Source organism: Danio rerio, chromosome 13, assembly GCF_052040795.2.
Source record: "Danio rerio strain M-AB ecotype USA chromosome 13, GRCz13ab, whole genome shotgun sequence".
In the NCBI taxonomy this organism is placed as follows: Eukaryota; Metazoa; Chordata; class Actinopteri; order Cypriniformes; family Danionidae; genus Danio; species Danio rerio.
In genome coordinates this window covers 41152764-41175268 of record NC_141033.1, presented here as the reverse complement: position 1 = coordinate 41175268, position 22505 = coordinate 41152764, and the positions used below count along the sequence as shown (strand labels likewise).

General features: G+C 33.8%; 1 protein-coding gene across 21 annotated transcripts in view; it reads right to left on the bottom strand.

Annotated features, from left to right (window-relative positions):
- adgrb3 (adhesion G protein-coupled receptor B3) overlaps positions 1 to 22505 on the bottom strand; it is a 397331-nt gene that overhangs the window by 77140 nt on the left and 297686 nt on the right. For all 21 annotated transcript variants that reach the window (XM_087279664.1, XM_087279661.1, XM_087279662.1 and 18 more), the window contains 3 exons: positions 21000 to 21075; positions 16306 to 16408; positions 13283 to 13326 (listed from right to left, as the gene is read on the bottom strand). In XM_087279664.1, the coding sequence (XP_087135790.1) occupies positions 13283 to 13326; positions 16306 to 16408; positions 21000 to 21075 (223 nt within the window). The remainder of the gene's footprint in view (positions 1 to 13282; positions 13327 to 16305; positions 16409 to 20999; positions 21076 to 22505) is intronic.

The window sequence follows — 22505 nt, the reverse complement described above, 5'->3', positions numbered from 1 at the left end:
TCAATATTTACTGAGAACTGGATACAAATACTGACTTATGCTAAGCACTGTATACAGCAATGAAAGAAAGAAAGAAAGAAAGAAAGGAAGAAAGAAAGAAGAAAGAAAGAAAGAAAGAAAGAAAGAAAGAAAGAAAGAAAGAAAAGATTAAGTGAATAAAGCAAATAAATAATAAAAAAAGAAATAAATGTTGATTTGAATATGACAAACACCACATAAGAAAATTGCTCTTCTGAAAACAGCTAGTGGCAAGCCATTACAGAAACTTTGCTATTCCAATCATCACCTCTATCCCATTTTATGAGGAAAAAAATGGAGATTTATGTCAAAGCTTGGCCGTCCTGTGCTTTTTCATACAGGTGAAAATTGATAGAGTTGTAAGTATTAAGCGAGAGTCTGCATGACCGATGCAGAGATAAGCAACATTTGGCCTTAGAGAGAGAAAGATTCTGCCTTTAAATCAGGATAACTTATCATTTTCGCAACGCTGGGACATAAACCAGACCTACCCTGATAGCTTTCGAGAAACCGCTCATCAGTTGTGCTGAGAGGGGGAGAAATAATTTGAATCTGATTATACACAAAAGCTATCCCGAAGCCATGTTTAGGGTAACGTAAGCCTTTTAAGTGAACAAGGTTTACAAGCAAACAGGATTGTAATGGTGACTTCAGGTATTCACAGCACATTTTCCTCCATTTTTCCTTCTGTTACTCATTACCATAATTGCTTTCAGTGCTTCTGTGCACCAAAACTGAAGGTTTTCTGAGGCAGAGATTGATAAACTTTATTGTTTTCCCTTGTAAAGAACAATCAGCAACAACCATTCATGTTCATGAATGAGAAATTCACTCTAGTTAACCTCAGTTTGTCCTCCAACCTCATGTTTTTTTTCCAAATCTGTGTATGCTTTTCTCCTTTTTGTTGTTGTTGTGGAACACAAAAGACAAAGTTCAATTGACTGTACTGGTCTTGTTTTCTTTGCTATTACAATGAAAGGGAAACTACAGCTTTCATGTTTCAAAAGAATGCAGAAGCACCATGAAAGTGGTCAGTAAAGTATGTGAGTTTTATATCTGGATGAAAAATATAAATATCTAAAGAACAGACAAAACGCGTAAGTCATTATTCATTGGTAATCGTTCTCTCCGGTGAGCTGTGAGTCACAGAAACCGGGGCTTTGATTTAGTGAGTCATAATCAAGAATCAAATAAATCTGATTCATCACTTATAAAACACTTAAAAAAAATGTTCCAACAGTTTTTTGTATTTTTTTCCACAAATGGAAACATAATTTTTGGTTTACAGAAAATTTAGTAAATGGTCCTCAATGTTTTTTCTTGGTATAAAAAAGTAAATAAAATATATATAGTATAATAAAAAGTATAAAATGGTAGGAAACAAACATATTACATGTTAATGATGCAAATCATTTTTTAAAAATATTATTTTTTGTATTAGAAGGTTTTATTGATGTTAAATGTTTCACATGGAATCATCAACGCCAATAAAAAATTATAATAATAAAAAATAAAATTAAAAAATAATACATTAACAATAATAATAATAATAATAATAATAATAATAATAATAATAATAATAATAATAATAAAGAAACAGAAAACTATCTGACAAAATCTTGTTGCCTACCCAAGTTTTAGAAACAACAAATTATAACTTGACTTCTATTTGATCATTTGGTGTCAGAAGTGGCTTATATGACACGCTTATTTTACCAAAATAAAATATGATTATGTCTTGATTTTTAATTAATTAATTAGAACAAAAAGGTCTGACTTCGCTTGTTTAACAGACATAATGCACAGTATAGAATATAAAGTCATAGTGCAGTGGGCTTGAATGACTGCATCCATACATCTCTGCAAGGACTCAAATAACCTATTAATAAAGTCATCTGGAATGTCAAATAAAACTTTCTTGCAGAATTCCCAGAGTTCATCAGGATTATTTGTATTCATCTTCAATGCCTCCTCCTTCATCTTACCCCAGACATGCTCAATAATGTTCATGTCTGGTGACTGGGTTGCCCAATCCTGGAGCACCTTGACCTTCTTTGCTTGCAGGAACTTAGATGTGGAGGCTGAAGTATGTAAGGAGCACCATCCTGCTGAAGAGTTTGCCCTCTCCTATGGTTTGTAATGTAATGAGCAGCAAAGATGTCTTGATACCTCAGGCTGTTGATGTTGCCATACACTCTGCAGATCTTTCAAACATCCCCACACTGAATGTAACCCCAAACCATGATTTTTCCTTCACCAAACGTGACTGATTTCTATAAGAATCTTGGGTCCATGCGGGTTCCAAAAGGACTTCTGCAGTATTTGTGGTGATTGGGATGCAGTTCAACAGATGAATCTACATTCTGCCACTTTTTCAAATGATCAACTAAAAGTCAAGTTATTATTTGTTGCTCTTACAGTTGGGATCAACGACAAGACTTTGGTCATGTAGTGTAATATGATTCATCTAAAAGATTGAATTAATTTTCGAAAGTAATATTTATAGTGAATAATAGCTTCAGTTTTTTGAATTGATGATTTTCCATTCCCCTGCTTTGCCAATTTTAATTAGAATGCATGTCTATAAAGGACTTTGACTATTAATTTCTTTGCTGCTTTTGTGGCCTCTTTTTTCAAGCTCGATGGGTCTCCAGCCATTATAAATGAATGGAAAAAAGACGGTGAAAAAAGATGGTGTCAAAATGTTCCTTTTCTGTTCCACAAAAGAAAGTAAGTGCATTCAAAGTTCAGAACAAGATGAGTGGAATCTGTCTGAATTATTCCTTTAAATGTCAAAGGTTAAAAAATATGAAATTTCTCCCTTACAGAGAGCTTGTATCCTTTTTGTACCCCGAGAAAGTTTTTTGTGTATGCATTTATACTTCTTCCCATACTATTAATAACTGTTTTGTCACTAAAATGCATTGTGTGTTACTGGTGAACTTGTTTGGGTTTTGTAAAATCAATCTTCTCTCTCGATTGGCCATGAAAATGACTCCTCAGGGAGTCGAATAAAGCTAAAGACGATGAGATGATGTTGTACACACATAAACACTTCTGAGAAGAAACGCTTAGAGTTATGATCCGAATGTCACTGAAATCAGCAGCTGTTTCCCCTCGATGTTTGAGAAAATCTCTTGGGGCTAATTAAAATTGCACCTCAAAATATGCACAATCATGCCAGAGAGAGCTGATAGAGTTGTGCATTTGTGTTCCGTAATTGTTTGCTTGCAAAGAGCAAATTTGATTTTGTGCGGAGAGAGCAAACAAGTTAACGAATAAATGCATTAATGAACATGCCTCCACGTAAATAACCACGCAAACAGATTACAGACTAAACTCGACAGCAAATGTATTCAAATTCGTCATGAATAGGCATGGAATCTGCATTATTTGAGTCCAATAAGAGCAGCTCTGAATGTGAAGCCTGTTTATATGCTGGAGCGTTTGAGGGCAGAGACCCTTCCTTCTTTATAAGCTGCCTATAATAATAACACAAGGCTAAAATCCATCCCAGTGGCTCAAATTACACACAAGGGGGCAGATTCGGGTGGCCCCTTCATTCAATGGAAATTCAATTTGGTAAATACGATTTCTCTGTGTTTCTTATCGGTCAGCGCACAGAGAGGTCTGGCTCATATTGCTTCTGAAGCAGCGTGTAATTTTCATATTTGAAGATGATTAAGATGAAATAGAAGCCGTTTTCAATTTGCAGCACGGACCGGAGAAGACCCGACTAAATAAGTAAATAATTAAATGACTGGAATTACACAGATATCATGTAATTATTGAGAAAGATCATAACAAAACAAGCCATAACAACTCAACAAGCGTGTTAATGGGAAGTTCATTCATGAATTAAAACTCTGTTATTATTGTGACGGATATGTATGGCTTTTTTATTTGCATTTTTATTTATGTGTTTCATCCTGTGTGCATCAAATATAAGTTAATTCACTGACATTTACTTTAAAAAAGATGAAAATATCTTGTTATGGCATGCCAAAATCATCATTTTTATGGTATGGAATACTCTGAAGTAAATGTTGTTTAAATACAGTAATACAGTAAAAAAGAAACTATATATAAAAAGAATTTTAATATATTTTAAAATGTATTTCTTTGCAATCAAAGCTGCATTTTCAGTAACCAAAATTATTTTAAAATGCTAATGTGGAGCTTAATGAACATTATGCTGCTTATTATATATGAAATAGGGCGACACAGTGGCGCACTAGGTAGTGCTGTCGCCTTACAGCAAGAAGGTTGGGTCAATTGGCATTTTGTGTGGAGTCTGCTTGTACTCCTCCAGGTGCTCTGGTTTCCCCCACAGTCCAAAGACATGTGGTACAGGTGAATTGGGTAGGCTAAATTGTCCATAGTGTAGGAGTGTGAATGAGTGTGTATGACTTTGTCCCAGAGATGGGTTGCAGCTGGAAGGGCATCCGCTGCGTGAAACGTGCTGGATAAGTTGGCGGTTCATTCTGCTGTGGTGACCCCAGATTAATAAAGAGACTAAGCCGATACAAAATTATTGAATGAATATATATGACATATATAATATTTATATGATTCTTTAATAAGTAATTAAAAAGGTAATTGAAATACAATTTTAATCATGCAATTAGTGATTAGTAAAGTAACCTCATCAACCCTTTCAATGACATCGAAACAAATAGTAACACAGGACATGGCCCATATATAGTAAGGTCCACTATATGCAATATGGTCTATACACCTACACAATTGATTTAAAATGAAACGAACAAGATGTGCCTTAACTGCAGACTATCAGCTTTAATTTGAGGGCTGACAGTAACTGATTCTAAATGCAAATAGCACACTTGAAATGAACTCTGGACCTTTTATCTGCTCATTGTCATTGGGATAATGAGTGAATAACACACACCTGGTCATGGAACATCTGAGAAGCCAACTGTCCAATTACGTTTGGTCCCTTAACAAGTGGGAGGCGCATACACAAACTGTTATATATCCTACAGCAATCACCTGATTTGGATGAAAAACAAACTTCAAATTAAAGCTGACACTCTGCAGTTAAAGCACATCTTGTTCATTCAAATCCATTTTGTTGTTGCAAACATGTTAAAACTGTGTCGATGTCCAAATATTGGACTTGACTGTATGTTACTAATTATTAAATTATGTAAAAGTTGTTAGCATTGTGGTCAAACTTGACTCACATTTCCAGAAAACATCCAAAGCACCTGTCACCACGCAGCCTAGCTGAAAGAAATATGTGCGTTATTAATTGCACGAGAGGGAACAAAGGCGAAAAGGCTGCCAGATCCAAATGGACTCAGATGAAAAGCAAAGACGAGACCCCATGTCTCTGAAGAGGGAATCTGAGCTATAGACACAAGCACAAGTGACAATAGAGAAAATTAGATTCTCTAAGTCAAGCACACAATGTTTGTTTCAGACAAAGAGATTTCTCAGGATACTGACAGAGGTGGGAGTAGTTTAGTGGTTAAAGACCTGAACCCAAAGATTTTAGCTGCAATCCCCATAAGGGTCGGTCCATTTCAGATGTGCCTTCGATAAAAAATGAGCTTTCCTAGTGGATGTTCCCTGTAGATGATGGACTGTGGGTCACTTTAAATAGGAAAACTACATCTGAATGGTAAAAAAAAATATCAAGAACAAGTATATGTACAGCTCTGGAAACCACTTTTAAATTCTAGTTTACTGGATTTATTAGGTATGAGTTAGAGTAAAATAATAATATTTGTTTTATTCTATGAAGGTCTGTTGTTATTTTTATAATAATTATTAAATTCGAATAAAAATCAATCAAGAAAGTGACAAGAGGTCATCAGGGTTATTCTGCAAAATATAAATTTCTTTTGAAGTTAAAAAAACAAACAAACATCAGTTTTGTGATGTAAAGCCAAGTTCAGACTACATGATTTTAGCCCCAATTTTGACTCGCCAACAGGAGAAATGTTGACAAAGGTCTGAAATCACAGGCAAATCGGTGCTCGTTTAAGTGAGTAACAATCATACGGTGTAAACTATCAAAGACGCAATCTGAGAGAATCGCCAATGAGTCGCCAACACCCGAGAGATATCTGGCATGCTAAATATCTGGACCTTCAAAATCATGTCGTGTGAAATGTGTTCTGATTTAAAACAACATTGACGATCTCCTACAGCCAATGAGAAAGCAGCATCCACTAGTATGGGTATCTGCAGGCCAGCGGGAGGTTGGGAGGGAAGGTAAAATCGGTCTATTTGGACCCAATAAATGGAGGAAAAACTAGTGGAAATTTGGGAAAAGCAACTGTGTCTGTTTGACAAGTCATCTGAGCAATATCACAACCGGGTCGAAAAAGAAATAACTTTAAAAAAAGTAGTTAATTCTCTTTAATACCCAGGTGAGCAAAATTAGTATATTTTTTCACCCCACTAAAGCCTTCTTTTTCATCATAACAGTTGTAGTTAACAACAAAATATATACTAGCCTACGTTATCTATGTATACCTCACGTTGTTTCCATAATACTTTTCACGTGTGTTTGGTTGTGAGATGTAGATTGCGGAACAAGACAAAGGTGTCTGCAATTCTTACTATTGTACAGTCATGCAGTGCCCCCTGTCGCCGCTCCATCCTGCAGTGTAAACACAGCAGCAACGCAATGCTATCCCAGACAATCATGCAGTGTGAAAACATCTGTAACACCACTACTTTGAAAATTGTGCAGTCTGAACTCAGCATAAAACACACTTATTAATTGCTTATTTTGTGCTATAAATAAATAAACAATGATTAATAAAATAAATAAAACTAAATTATAATGTAAACCTGGAAGAAATGCAATCAGTAATTTACAAAATAGAACAAAGTTTGGTTTGAAATGTAAAACATATGGTAATGCTATTCTATAAACATGGTTTATCAATGAGAAAAAAGACATTTAAAATGTATTACACTATGCCATGTCACTTAGCAGGCACACCAATATTATTTATCTTTTTTAAATTATTATTTTGAAAATTATTATTAATATGGCTGCATTTGTATCAAAATAGAGGAAAATTTGTAATATTGTAATCTATTTCTAATTTAAAACTTTATTCAATAATTTACTTTATTTTAAGCTTAATCTCTTTATTAATCAGGGGTCGCCAAAACGGAATGAACCGCAAACTTATCCAGCATATGTTTTATGCAATGGATGCCCTTTCAGCTGCAACCCATTTCGGGCAAACACCCATACACTTCCATTCACACACAATTCACCTATAGCGCATCCCTATGGACTTGTTGGGGAAAGACATGCAAACTGGAGAAATGCCAACGGACCCAGCCAAGGCTCGAACCAGCGACCTTCTTGCTGTGAGGCGGGAGAGCTACCCGCTGCCCCAATTTAAGACGTATTACTATATTTTAAAATACATAAAAAAATTGTCATACAGTCCTCTCAAAATAATTTGAATCAAGCAACATTACTTATTAGCAAAGTTGAAAAACATTTTTGTTTTGATTTTTTTCTGTATGCTGTAATAAATGGACTGTTCTTTATAATAATATTACTAATAAACGCCACCAGCATTAACCTCGTTCATTAATTTTTTTTTTCTTAATCCCTTTATTCATCAGGGGTTGCCACAGCGAAATGAACCACCAACTTCATTCATTCATTCATTCATTCATTCATTCATTCATACATTTTCTTTTTGGCTTACTCCCTTTATTAATGTGGGGTCACCACAGGGGAATGAACTGCCAACATATGTTTTTACACAGCAGATGCCCTTCCAGCTGCAACCCAGTACTGGAAAACATCCAAGCACACTCATTCACACACAAACACAACAGTCAATTTAATTTATTAAATTCACCTATACCACATGTCTTTGGACTGTGGGGGGAAACTATAGCACCCGGCGTAAACCCACACCAACACAGGGAGAACATGCAAACTCCACGCAGAAATGCCAACTGACCAAGCTCGGACTCAAATCAGCAACCTTATTGCTGTGAGACAACAGTGCTAACCACTAAGCCACCATGTTGCCCCCTGCGTGAACCTATTTTCTATAATATTACGAATGCTTTTAATTTCAAATTTAGTCAGTCTAATGTGTACTTGATGAATAAAATTATTTATTAAAAAAAGTACAGACTGGGAACTTTTGAACTGTATTGAGTATATACGCAGTGCTTTTTCAAATAAACTTGGAAAATAAGGTTTACAGCATCCTAATATTTCCCCTCATACAATCTTCTCCAGCTATAAAAATGATTGCATCTGGGCCAACCGCAATGCTTTGCAGTGTTTGGGGATTTGTCCGTTTCATCTTTTCCTCATTCTTTAGTGACACTGAAGTAATTATTCTCAACCAGGCTCCTAAAGGGCAGTGAAAGAAGCCACAATTTCACACTGCAGCTCTGTTAACTGAAGAAGCTAAAGGTTATGTCACAGACTGAATTAACTAGTCCTTCATTTATTCTGAGAGACACTTTTCTGAGAATAACATCCAGATTTGGAAGCTTTTTTTTATAAATTCATTAAGAAATTCATTCATTCATTTTCTTTTCGGCTTAGTCCCTATATTAATCAGGGATCACCACAATGGAATGAACCACGAATCTTATCCAGCATGTATTTACGCAGCGGATGGCTTTCCAGCCACAACCCATCACTGGAAAACACCCATTCACTCACATACACTACGGACAATTTAGCTTACCCAATTCACCTGTACTGCATGTCTTTGAACTTGTGGGGGAAACCGGAGCACTCTGAGAAAACCCATGCAAACGCGGGAAGAACATGCAAACTCCACACAGAAATGTCAACTAAGCCAGCTGAGGCTCGAACCAGCAACCTTCTTGCTGTGAGGCAACAGCACTACCTACTGCGCCACTGTGTCACCCTCATTAAGAAATGTTTTATAATTGATGTCAATTACAGTGAAATTCATTGAGGAACAACACTGAATTGGAAATATCATTTCATACCATTATAAATCTGTAAAATAAGTACTGGCAGCACACTATTTAGTTTTTTTATACTGTAATTTACAAGATCAAGCAGGGCAATATATAATTTCAAATGAACAAAACTGTAAACAAAAGCCACTTTATTAAAACTCCAAAGTTAAATATTCCCCTGCCAATGAGCAAACTCACTGATTATACTGTATTAATAGTAAAAATAATAGAAATTGGTATTATATATGATATATACACTCAAAAAATTAATTTTGCTGCTTGTTCAATCTACTTATTTAAAAAGAGTGGTAATAACACAAATCTTTTCTAATCTTTTTTTGGGAGGAAACTTAATTGTTTTATGTTCAATCCACTTGAATTTGTAAAAATGATCAAGTTACAGTTTTTCTCAGTGGCTTTGGTGCATTTCTCACAACACTATTTACATTTGCACAACAAATAATGCATTTCTCAAAACAATTAATACAAACTGCAAAACCTAGTTGATAACCTGCAAAAGCGTATCACTTGCTCAAAAGGGATAGTTCATTCCTCAAAATTATTCATGTCAATCAAAGTGTCAGTATCATCAAAATGAAAAGTCCTGACACCATTGTTTATGAACAAGTTAGTCAAATGGCTTTGTCATGTTTTCATTATGACAGTTTACTCTGGACATTTTTTCCAATGCAAAAGGGTCAGATTTTGGTGACACTTCCTGAAAATGCTCAAGACATCACTATTTACTATTTGCACAGCCATTTGAAAACTTCAGTAAAGTTGGACATCACTACATTTAGTGAGGCATCTGAGTACAAGACACTGAATGTGTTTCACATTTTTATGCTCTTTGCAATTTATTGTGCAAAAGAACACATACACCCTTATTTACAACAAACATAAACTCCTATTGGGTAGAGCACAACTGTGAACAATATTGCAGCACATGTTGGAACCGAAGCTACAACATACACAGAGATTGTTCAATTTAGAAGAAATAAAAGATTTAAACATTTTTTATAAAATTTCCTTGACAGATTTTGAAAACTCATACTCATTTGTGTATGTAATGACTCAGGTAATGAAATGAGGACCAGTAATGACTATTCAGCATTCACAAGTTTTGTTAATTTTGACTGACATGACTTAAGCAAATCATAATGTTATAAAACAGCAGAGAGTTGTATGAAAGCAGTTGATGCATGTCCAAAAGCATTTACATATTGTTTGAAGGAATGAGAAACTGCAACTATGATGTGCACAAATGACTAATTGTTTTAAGAAATGCAATAACTGTTGTACAAATGTAAATAGTGCTGTGAGAAATGCACTAAAGTGACTGAGAAAAACTGTAAATTAATTGATTTGTGTTGGGACAACATGTACAAAAAAAAAAAATCTTTAGATGAACTCAGTTTAATTGAGGGCAGGATTTCCATCCAATAAATATGTTTAGCACCTACTAAAAATATATATATATTTACATAATCGAATGCAATTGAGTTGGTCCAATATTTTTTTCATTCATTTATTAATTTTCCTTCTGCTTAGTCCCTTTATTCATCAGGGGTTGCCACAGCAGAACGAACCACCAACTTATCCAGCATATATGTTTTACGCAGCGGACGCCCTTCCAGCTGCAAACCAGAATTGGGAAACACCCATACACACTCATTCACACACATACACTACAGCCCATTTAGCTCATTCAGTATAGCTCATGTCTTTGGACTGTGGGGAAACACTGGAAGAACATGCAAACTCCACACAGAAAGGCCAACTGACCCAGCTGGGACTCAAACCACCGACTTTCTTACTGTGAGGTGACAGTGGTAACCACTGAGCCATGGTCTTCTCCCCAGCATGATTTTATAAAAATACATTTGTATTTTTATTTAACTCAGAGGTCTGATAATATCATATATGTCTATTATGTGTTGTACATTTGTACATTTCGAAGTCTCTTATTTTTCTTTTATCTTCAAAGTTTTATTTGAAGTTATCCTAACTAAACAAATCATGTTTAAGTATATTTTATGAGTTACATTTCCAGTTGATTGAGACTGATCTCAGTACTAATTTTAAGACAGTTATTGCTAACTGAGCAATGCAGCTAATTGCAGTTTTGCTAATTAAGCTGCCAACACTCAAAGCCTGGCTGTTTCTGCAAGGTGGCAATATCAAAACTCAAAGCATTACATGAAACTCTTCTAAATCTTCAAACTAAAGTGAAAATTAAACTCTAACAAGTTTTTCTGTTAACATTAAACACCTAAGATTACTTTCATTGTCAACATGTCTGCATGCTAAGAACTACAAATCCCCAAACCAGGTAGTTGAACCAACACAATTCCTTCATGTTGTCCTAACACTAAATACTTAAGTTAACTTGATGGTTTACAAATTTAAGTGGACTGAACATAAAACAAATATGGCCAAAGAAATTTCAAGAATTGTGTTGATTCAGCTCATTTTAAACAGGTAGTTTGAACAAGCAGCAGTAATCTTTTTTTTTTTGAGTGTAGGAATTGTGTGAAACCCAGCTTTTTTGTTTTTGTTTTGTTTTTTACTGTGTACGATGAACACTACAAGATTGGTTATTTACTTTTATTAGTTAATTGTTTGTACATAATTTGTGAGTGAATAAGATTATGCGTTTCTGTGTAAAGTTAATTTTTTTGTTACACAATAAAAACGTCTCATACACTGAAAAAAATTATTCAGAGATGACTCCTTGGATTTACTCAATTTTTTTATTTAAAGTGGTTGTAAACTATTTATCTGTGTCGAATTTAAACAAAACAAATTTAGTTGAACATTAATAAACTTAATTTGTTTGTTTAAATTCAACACAAATAAATTGTTTGCAACAGTTCTGGATGCAACACTTTTTTCAGTGTAACAAATGTATTTGTATGTATTCATAATATTGTCAAAATTATTCAAAAAGTCATCATAACAAGAATAAACACATATGTAAATTTTTTTTTGTACTATGTGTAATTATTATGTTTACATAAACACACACACATGCATATATTTGAGAAATATTTACACACATGTAATTATTTGTAAAATGTAGACATGTATGGGTGTCACGGTGGCACAGTGCGTAGCACGATAACCTCACAGCAAGAAAGCCACTGGTTCAAGCCCCAGCTGGATCAGTTGGCATATCTGTGTGGAGTTTGCATGTTCTCCCCTTGTTTGTGCGGGTTTCCTCCGGGGGCTACGGTTTCACACACAATTTAAAGACATGTGGTACAGATGAATTGAATAAGCTAAATTGGCCGTAGTTTATGTGTTTGAAAGAGTGTGTATGGGTGTTTTCCGGTGTTTGGTTACGACTGGAAGGGCATCCGCTGCGTAAATCATGTGCTGAATAAGTTGGCGGTTTAATCCACTGTGGCGACCCCTGACTAAAAAAGGGACTAAGCTGAAAAAAAAAATGAATTAATGACTGAATAGACATGCATGTGTGCGTATTTATAAATACATACACTTTTAACAATTTCCAGTAGAATCTACAGTTAAGCACTGGCAGCAGTTTGCCAGTAACTTACTGTAAATCAATTACAGCACAAAAAATTCTGTATATACATTGACAGCACATTTATATTGCCATATTGTATTTACAGTATTGTATATCTTTACTGTAAAATACACAGTAATTTTCACAATGCTCTTTAAAATACTGTAGCATACTGCATAGGTGTCCAGCAGTAAAATACAGTTTATATTACAGTTAAATACTGTGTAATTTACAAATACATTTAGCAGTGTAATGTATATTGTAAATACAAATGTTACTCATGATCAGTCATTGCCATATTTATATTATTATCAAAAAAAAGAAAAGAAAATATTTGTCATTCTAAACTCAAACATTTGTACTTGAAATGTAGAAGACATCTTATAATATCTTTATAAAAGAAAACAAATATAATTGTTTTGCTCAAACCCATACATATACACACATTATTTATTAATTTTAATAGTTGATTTATGTACCATAAGGCCAGTAATGGGCATTAATAAAGTAAACCAGGCTGATGTTGACAATAGGTGAGAGGAGTCTAAATATATATTTTCTACCAAATGCATTTTCGAAGAATAACACAATCAAAATTCTATTACTGCTAATGTCAACCACTGTTTCACCTCAATGCCAGCGCAAACGTGTTACCATGGATACAACGGCTGCATATTTCAACAATGGCCATGAAGTTATTGTATTAAAAGCTCATTTTCACAAATCAGAACACAGTCGATTATACACAAAAAAAACCTGACTTTCACTTACATGACAGAACTGTCCCACAGCGCACAGAATGGATTCATTGTTCCCTGCAAAAACAAGAGAGAAAGAACACACACGCATTGTAATTGGACAAGCAAATCTGTGATTAGACATTTCACAGTACATACTGATAAAAAGAAGTTTCACTATGATAACCTATATGTCAAAACAGAGGTCATGTTATTTAAGAAATAAACAGAAAAAAGAGAAAGAGAGAGAGAGAGAGAGAGAGAGAGAGAGAGAGAGAGAGAGAGAGAGAGAGAGAGAGAGAGAGAGAGAGAGAGAGAGAGAGAGAGAAAAGCTCCTATTGTAATCATCCGGGCCATATCTTGATGACACATTGAGGAGTGAAATAACCGGTGATGGCAAATTAATTATTGGACTAATTACTGCTATTTGTCTGTTGATTAATGAGCCTGAAACATATGACAGAGGCTTTGTGGAGCTCGTCTTTGATTGGCTGTGTAGAGATTCAAAGGGGAACAGAAGAACATGTTTTATTTTGATTTCAGCACTGATGCACTCAGATACTTCATTTTCTCTTTAAAAGGCCATCTTTGTATTGATTTATATGGTTGCTTTTATATCATTTACACAGTTACACAGGAAGATTTGGATCAATTTGACCACACGCGCGGAGCATTAGGAAAATCACTGTTGATTTTTTCATTCATTTGTTTTTTTTTTTTTTTGTTCATTCTTATGTTCGTTCATTCTTACACGTTTATTTGTTTGTTCATTCTTTCATTCATTTAATCATTCATTTAGTCATTCATTTATTTAATCAGTCTTTCTTTGGTTGTTTGTACATTCTTATATTCATTCATTCATTCATTAATATGTTCATTCATTCGTTCGTTTATTTGTTCTTACATATGTTCATTCTAATGTATGTTCGTTTACATATTTTTTCATTCATTTGTTCATTCCTTAATATGTTTGTTCATTCATTTATTCCTTTGTTAGTTTGTTCGTTCTTATATGTGTTTATATTTATGTATGTTTGTTCATGTTTATTCGTACATTCATTCATTCATTTGTTCATTCATTAATGTTTGTTCATTTATTCATTCATTCGTTAACTCATTCATACATTCATTCACTTTGTTAGTTTGTTCGTTTTTACAGAACATATGTTCATTCTAATGTTTGTTTATACATTCATTTATTCATCCATTCATTCCTTAATATGTTCGTTCATTCATTCATTCCTTTGTTAGTTTGTTCGTTCTTACATATGTTCATTCTAATGTGTGTTTGTTCAAGTTTGTTGGTACATTCATTCATTCATTCATTCATTCATTCATTCATTCATTCATTCATTAATATGTTTGTTCATTCATTTATTCATTTGTTACTTCTTTCATATGTTCATTCTAATGCATGTTTTTTCATGTTTGTTCGTATATTCATTCATTCATTTGTTTGTTCATTAATATGGTTGGGCATTCATTCATTCATTCATTCATTCATTCATTCATTCATTCATTCATTCATTCATTCATCCATTCATTCATTCATTCATTCATTCATTCATTCATTCATTCATTAATTCATTCATTCATTCATTCATTTATTCATTCCTTAATGTTTGTTCATACATACATTCTTTGATTAATTAATTAATTCACTCAATAATATGTTTGTTCATTTATCCATTTCTTTGTTAGTTTGTTCATTCTTACATATGTTCATTATAATGTATGTTCGTTCATTCATTCATTCGTTCATTCAAATTCATTCATTTGTTCATTTATTTGTTCATTCCTGAATATGTTTGTTCATTCATTCATTCCTTTGTTAGTTTGTTCATTGTTACATATGTTCCTTTTAATGTGTGTTTATGTTTGTTCATACAGTCATTCATTAATTTTTATTACGTTTGTTCATTCATTGATTTGTGATATGTTCATATGTTTGTTTGTATATTCATTCAGTCATTCTTTTTTAGTCTGTTCATTCATTAATTTATTTATAAATTTATTCATAAATTTTTCATTCATTCATTCATTCATTCATTCATTCATTCATTCATTCATTCATTCATTCATTCATTCATTCATTCGTTTGTTTGTATATTACAGATATTTCAATTGTAACAACATGCACATCTATTTAAAATCTTTTTATACCACACCGTTTATTAGGCCTAGTTGAATCTATAGAAGGTGTAGAAAACCTGTAATCAATTTGTTATTTGTCCAATAACAAATTGATTAATTATCTAATTCACAATTCTTGCCTGTTGATAATAATGCATTAGGAAATCTGAAATTGTACATATACTTGGCCAACATACTAACATTTTGCAACACTTACCATGGCCAGTGATCTGAAAAAATGTATTGGACATTCATATTTTTTAAGCAATCGCTATATATAGGGTATGTATAAAAACACAAAGGATTGGTGAAATACATATAATAATAATAATAATAATAATAATAATAATAATAATAATAATATTAATAATAATAATAATAATAATAATAATAATAATAATAATAATAATAATAATAATAATAATAATGCCTTAATTTAATTTAGCCTTAAACATACACATATGCATTACATGGAAAAATGAATACATTACTGTAAGGAATTACAGAGAGTATTTTTATAGGAATGTAATTAAATATTAAGAAAGAAACATTTATATACTGTAGATTTAAGACTTTTGTGACAGATTTTTTTTAAAATATATTTATTGTTATTTTATTAATTCAATTTATGAACTATTATATTAATAGTATTATTTTCCACCCAACGTATTCCAAACGTTCTATTGACAAGTGAATTTTGAGATGTAAAGGCTGTAGATTTCCTCCCTCAAAATGTTAATTTACTGACTTCATGTATTTTATCAATGGCATATTCCCGTGCTCTTTTTAACCAACAGACCAATCAAACAGCAAACGTATTCAACACGACAGGAAATTTTAAAAGATGCACGACCTCCATGCTGGCATGCATTATCGTCTCTGGGCTGTGTTTGTGAAGCGTGTTGAGATCTAACCGCGACTTACATTAGCTAGATGAGCTAACTCGATCTCCAGCTGGGCTTCTGTAACTTTGGGTTCTGGTCGGACAGTCACAGCGATCACTTTGGAGTTCACAGCAGTGTTATTCCTGTGGGTGAGATAAAATAACACAAGGCAGTCAGCTCATGCTTGAGTGAGGAATGCTAATTTCATTCATTTCAATACCTCCATTATCATCAGCATTGATTTTTGTTTAAACTCCCCATTCTGCACATTTTAATGGAAAGGGCTCATTTAGCACAGAAGTGTCTTTGCAGGTCGGGCTTGGTTTAAAACATCCACTGTGAGGTCATGATTATTTGGTATTTAACTTCAAATGAGATATTTTCCAGGGCTAGTTAAATACAGTAAATATGGCTTTATCTTAAAGAATGATTGACCAACTAGCAGTAAGACACGGGGCAATCTGTCTTACTTTCAGATTCTCATTAGATAAGTATACATTTTAATAAAATCAATAAATAAATTATGACAAATAAAGATGATAAACGATTCAACTTTCAAGACAAGTTTTAGCAGTAAGCGTTTATCCAAACGGCCCAGAAATGGTCACATTTGAGTATAGAATTAAACAAATAGACTGACAGAATGATAGAACAATACACAGAATTATAGAACAATAGAATGAACAATAGGGTAAACGAATGAACAAAGAAACGATGGCACTTTGATGGATAGATGGATCGAACAAAAGTAAATCAGATAATTATATAATAGAAGGATAGAATGATAGACAGAGAAACAGCAGATATATAGACAGATAGAACAGCATATAGAATGATAGATAGAACAATAGTATGATAGACAGAATGATAAATGAAACAAGAGAACAATAGAATAATAGATAGACAGACAGAAGTACTGACAGACGGACGGACGGACAGACGGAAGGATGGACACAGACAGACAGACAGACAGACAGACAGACAGACAGATAGATAGAATGATTGATTGACTGTCTGACTGACTGACTGACTGACTGACTGACTGACTGATTGATTGATTGATTGATTGATTGATTGATTGATTGATTGATCAGGTAGGTCTCAAGAGCTCCCCTAAATTTGTTTGTTTGGCCTATACATTGATTATTAGAGGTTGACACAGTGGACTGGATATACCAGCATGTGTTTATGAGGAGAAAGCCCAGTACTAAAATCCTCATATACTGTGCCAATTTAGTTTATTCTGATAACCTATAGCGCATGTCTTTGGAATATGGGAGGAAACCGGAGAACCCGGGGGAAACCCACACGAACATGGGGAGAACATGTAAACACTAACTGGCCCAGCCGGGACTTGAACCAGTGACCTTCTTGCTGTGCGGCAACAGTGCTAACCACTGAGCTGCCGTGCTGCCCTATCCTTGATTAATCTAGGAAAGAGGGGGAGGAGTAGGGGAATTGATGGAGGGATTCACCAAGATGAAGATGACTAAGGTTTTAAAAATATGGTTATTTATGTACGTTTGGATCCATCTGATTTGTAAATCATATGATAGCTAATGCGGGGCCAGCTGTGATCAATCATAAGCACATGATCCTCTCGAAATAAGTTTATAAATAAACTTCACTTAAACCACACTTCCTGAAATCATTTGATCTAAATACATTTAATGTAAGTTCTTTACATGTTTACGCATCACAGTTACAATCATCACAGAACAGGTACACTCAACACCTGACTTTTCCTGCTTGTTCAAACTACTTATTTAAAATGAGTTGAAACAACACAATTCTTAAATTTTACATTTTTTATTTTAGTGGGACAACTTCATTGTTTTATGTTCAGTCCACTTAAATATGTATGGAATGATTATGTTAACTCATTTGATTTGTGTTGGAATAACATGGAGAAATTGTGTAGAAGCCAGCATTTTTTATAGTGTATTACAATGCTATTCAATTGGCGGCCCGCAGGGCAAGTTCGGCAAATTGTTTCGGCCCTCCAAATAGTGTGACCAAGACTTCAAAAATAAATTTAGTTTAGGCGAAAAATGGCTGCTATAGTTATAAAGTGGCATGCATCTGTTATACCTATAGCAGCAAGCCAATCAAATATCGTGTCTTTTCTGAGCAAGTTCGTTATTCCTATGCAAGAATACATGCCAATATGTGTGCGCAAGCGAATCGATGCACTCGCGCATTCCAGACGCACAAAGAAGAAGTCATCTCACTCCGTAGCAGTAAGAGTTGTGCGCGGCTTTCAGTGCAATGTAAACAAAAGATATGTTAAGATATGAAATTATTAAACATTACTAAAATGATTATGTGTGTATAAACACAGGTGATAACAACAGCTTATTTAAAAACTTACCTAATATAACAATATTGGAAGTGGTGTTAGTGAGGCCAGCAGGGGGCGCCCAACCTGCAGTCTGTGTGGGTTCTAAAGCCCCAGTATAGTGACATGTACTCTATACTGCTCAGTGAGCAACGTCTTTCAGAAGAGACGTTAAACCGAGGTTCTGACTCTGGTCGTTAAAATCCCAGGATGTCCTTCGAAAATGAGTAGGGGTTTCTCCCTGGCCAAATTTGTTCACTGGCCTCTGTCCATTATTGCCTCCTAACCCTCCTCATATCATAATTGGCTTTATTACGCCGTCTCCATTCCACCAATTAGCTGGTGTGTGTGGTGTGCGGTCTGGCGCATGATGAATGCTGCACACTGGTGGTGGATGAGGAGCCCCCCCTCCACCCCCACCCCAATGTGTGTAAAGTGCTATGAGTGCCCAGAGAAGCGCTATATAAATGTAAGGAATTATTATTATTATTATTATTATTATTATTATTATTATTATTATTATTATTATTATACCATATGGGCTCTTATATGCTGTTGTGTCATCACTCATATTGCAAGTCATACCTCTCCGGCCCCTCATTTAGGAAGCTCTTCATGAACTGGCCCCCATGACAAACTAATTGAATAGCCCTGGTGTATTATATCTTATATATCTAAGATTAAAAGTTCAAAAACAGGATTTATTTTTACAAACTCCGCCACTATGGAGCATTGTTTTAGTATGTTTGTTTCTCTGTAACACCTTGGTTATCCTCCACTGTTTGTACTGATCTCAATCTCCCTACTGTCTTAGGTGAATTCAGCAGAGCTCAAAACCAGACAACTGCCCTTTTTCTCCATTCTTCCATGAACTCTCTCCCTGTCAGTGGGAATTCCATGGAGGATCATGCTCAGGTTTACTGAGGTTTGACTGACAGCTCGGAGCCACACCAGGAAAGGTCCGTTCTGTCCTGCGTGTCTCCCGAGGTTTGACTGGAAGTCCTCTGACGGAACAGGAGGTTTTGATCCCGAGTTTCAAGACAGATTCTGAGGATAACTGAGAATTTGCAGTCTGACATAAAGATAGGGAAAGAAAACACTGCCGTCTATTGTACTTACATCGGTTTTTAGATGCAATCTGGAAGGAAGAGCTTCTCTAAAACATAAATCCTCATGTTCTGTTTTAGTATGCAACGTTTTCACCTCAGGCTTTAACACATTAGGCACATGAGTCAGTTTTATACAAGGACAAATTCCTTATTAATGCCATAATAAACAATGACTGCACCAGATTGTATGTAAGCCAAAGGCAATACATATGCAGTAACATTATGTCAGAACTGCCATAATGATGATAGTTTCAGCAGTTTATGTCTTTTGACTATGAAATTATTTCTTACTATGGGCAAAAGTTGGGATGGCAAATATACCCATGCAGGCAAATACATTTTAAAAAGAAAAAAAAAAAACGAAGAAAAACGAAAAGAGAAAGAGCTCCAGCAGGTATACTACAGTATATAAAGTAGAGAAGTTCTGTTGAGATCAGTGTACTCCATCATTCATTCATTAATTCATTCATTCATTCATTCGTTTGTTTATTTATTATGCTAAAATCATTTATTCATTTATTTGTTTATTAAGACTTTTCGTAAAATAAATGTATAAATAAAATCATTTTGTTAATAATTTTAAAGTTTCAGAGGTCAATCATTTATAAATCTAGCACATATGCACACTTTAATTGAATTGTAATTATTTATTTATTATGATAAAATCCTATTTATGTTTTTCCTTTAATAATTTATTAGGACATTTTATGAAATAAATATACTGTATAAATAAAATAATTTTTAATCATTTTTTAAAGAAGTCAGGCATTTATAAATCTGTTTTATAAATATTTTCACATTTGAACACTTTAATTGAATTTTATTTATTTATTTATTTATTAATTATGATAAAATCTTATTTTATTTATTCACTTATTAAGATGTTTCCTAAAATAAATACATAAATGAAATAATTTTTAAAAAATAAATAAGTTTTAGAAGTTTTCATGCATTTTATTAATCTTGCACATCTGAAAACCTTAATTAAATTTTTTTTATCACTTTTAAAGTTTTGAAGTCACACATTTCTAAAGCTTGTACATATACACACTTTAATTGAATTTGTTTCCAATTTCTTTAAAAGGAAACTTTAAAAATAGTAATACGATAAATCCTGATTAGTTATTTTTAATAAAGTCATTTCTCGCAGGTTTAATAATTCAAACTCTCGATGGTAAAGTAGTCCCTAGGGTACACATATTCCTAGCTGGGATCTTTCCACTATAATATCCCCATCATATCTCTGTGATTTTTCATCTAGATGAGTGGAGATGAGGTCAGTCTTACCGTGGAGCAGGCAGCATAAGGCCAAGAGTCTTGTAGAGAACCATTCCAAGAATGAACACAGGAGATCCATCCATATCTGCCGGAAAAACAGTCAAGGTTAGATGATGCAATATTATAATAATATGTGATCAAACAGCAACTCCCTTTAAAAGTGTGTTTTTTATCATATCTTTTTTTGCAAGAGAAAAACTTTATTGTAAAATGGATAAATATATAGATAAAATGATAGAATGATTTTTTATTAAGTGGTTAATTCCTATGAATTTGTATGATCACACTCATACAATTCACCATGATTTGCTTATCCCTCAATGACAGTTGAGTTTATAGGGGTGGGGTTGGGTGCCATACCTTCTTTTTAAAATTGTACATTTTCATACGACTAAGCTCATATGACTGAGCTCATACAAATTTGCACAAATTAGCCACTATACTTAGTACAAATAGTAATGTTTCCTTGTGAGATCAGACAGACAGACAGACAGACAGATAGACAGACAAACAGATACATCAGATAGAATGATAGAATAGAACAATAGAATGATAGACAGCTTATAGACATAAAATGAATAGAATGAAGAGAATGATAGATAGATAGAAAAATAGATAGAATGAATAAATATATGAATGGATGGATGGATGGATGGATGGATGGATGGATGGATGGATGGATGGATGGATGGATGGATGGATGGATGGATGAATGGATGGAAGGAAGAATAGATGAATGGGTGGACAGATGGACAGACAAACAGATAGATAGATGTCAGAAAAAATGCAAGAATAGAATAATAGAACAATAGACAGACAGAATTAACTAAAAGACAGACTGATAGAACAACAGAACAACAGAATGATAGAACAATGAATGGATAGACAGACAGACAGACAGACAGACCGATAGATAGATAAATAGACAGATAGATAGATAGATAGACAGACAGACAGACAGACAGACAGACAGACAGACAGACAAATAGATATAGATAGATAGATAGATAGATAGATAGATAGATAGATAGATAGATAGATAGATAGATAGATAGATAGATAGATAGATAGATAGATAGATAGATACATAGATAGATAGATAGATAGATAGATAGGTAGGTAGGTAGGTAGGTAGGTAGGTAGGTAGGTAGGTAGGTAGGTAGGTAGGTAGGTAGGTAGGTAGATAGATAGATAGATAGATAGATAGATAGATAGATAGATAGATAGATAGATAGATAGATAGATAGATAGATAGATAGATAGATAGATAGATAGATAGATAGATAGATAGATAGATAGATAGATAGATAGATAGATAGATAGATAGATAGATAGATAGATAGATAGATAGAACGATTTATTTATTATTAAATAGAATAGGTCTCAGTGCAGGAGAAAACCAGTATTGTGAGAAAACAGCCTTTAACAGTTGAAATCTACAGACACAAACTGATCAATCGCATCAAAAGAAACGCTCAAGAAACTGAAAAATCACTTCATGAAAAGCCCAAAATC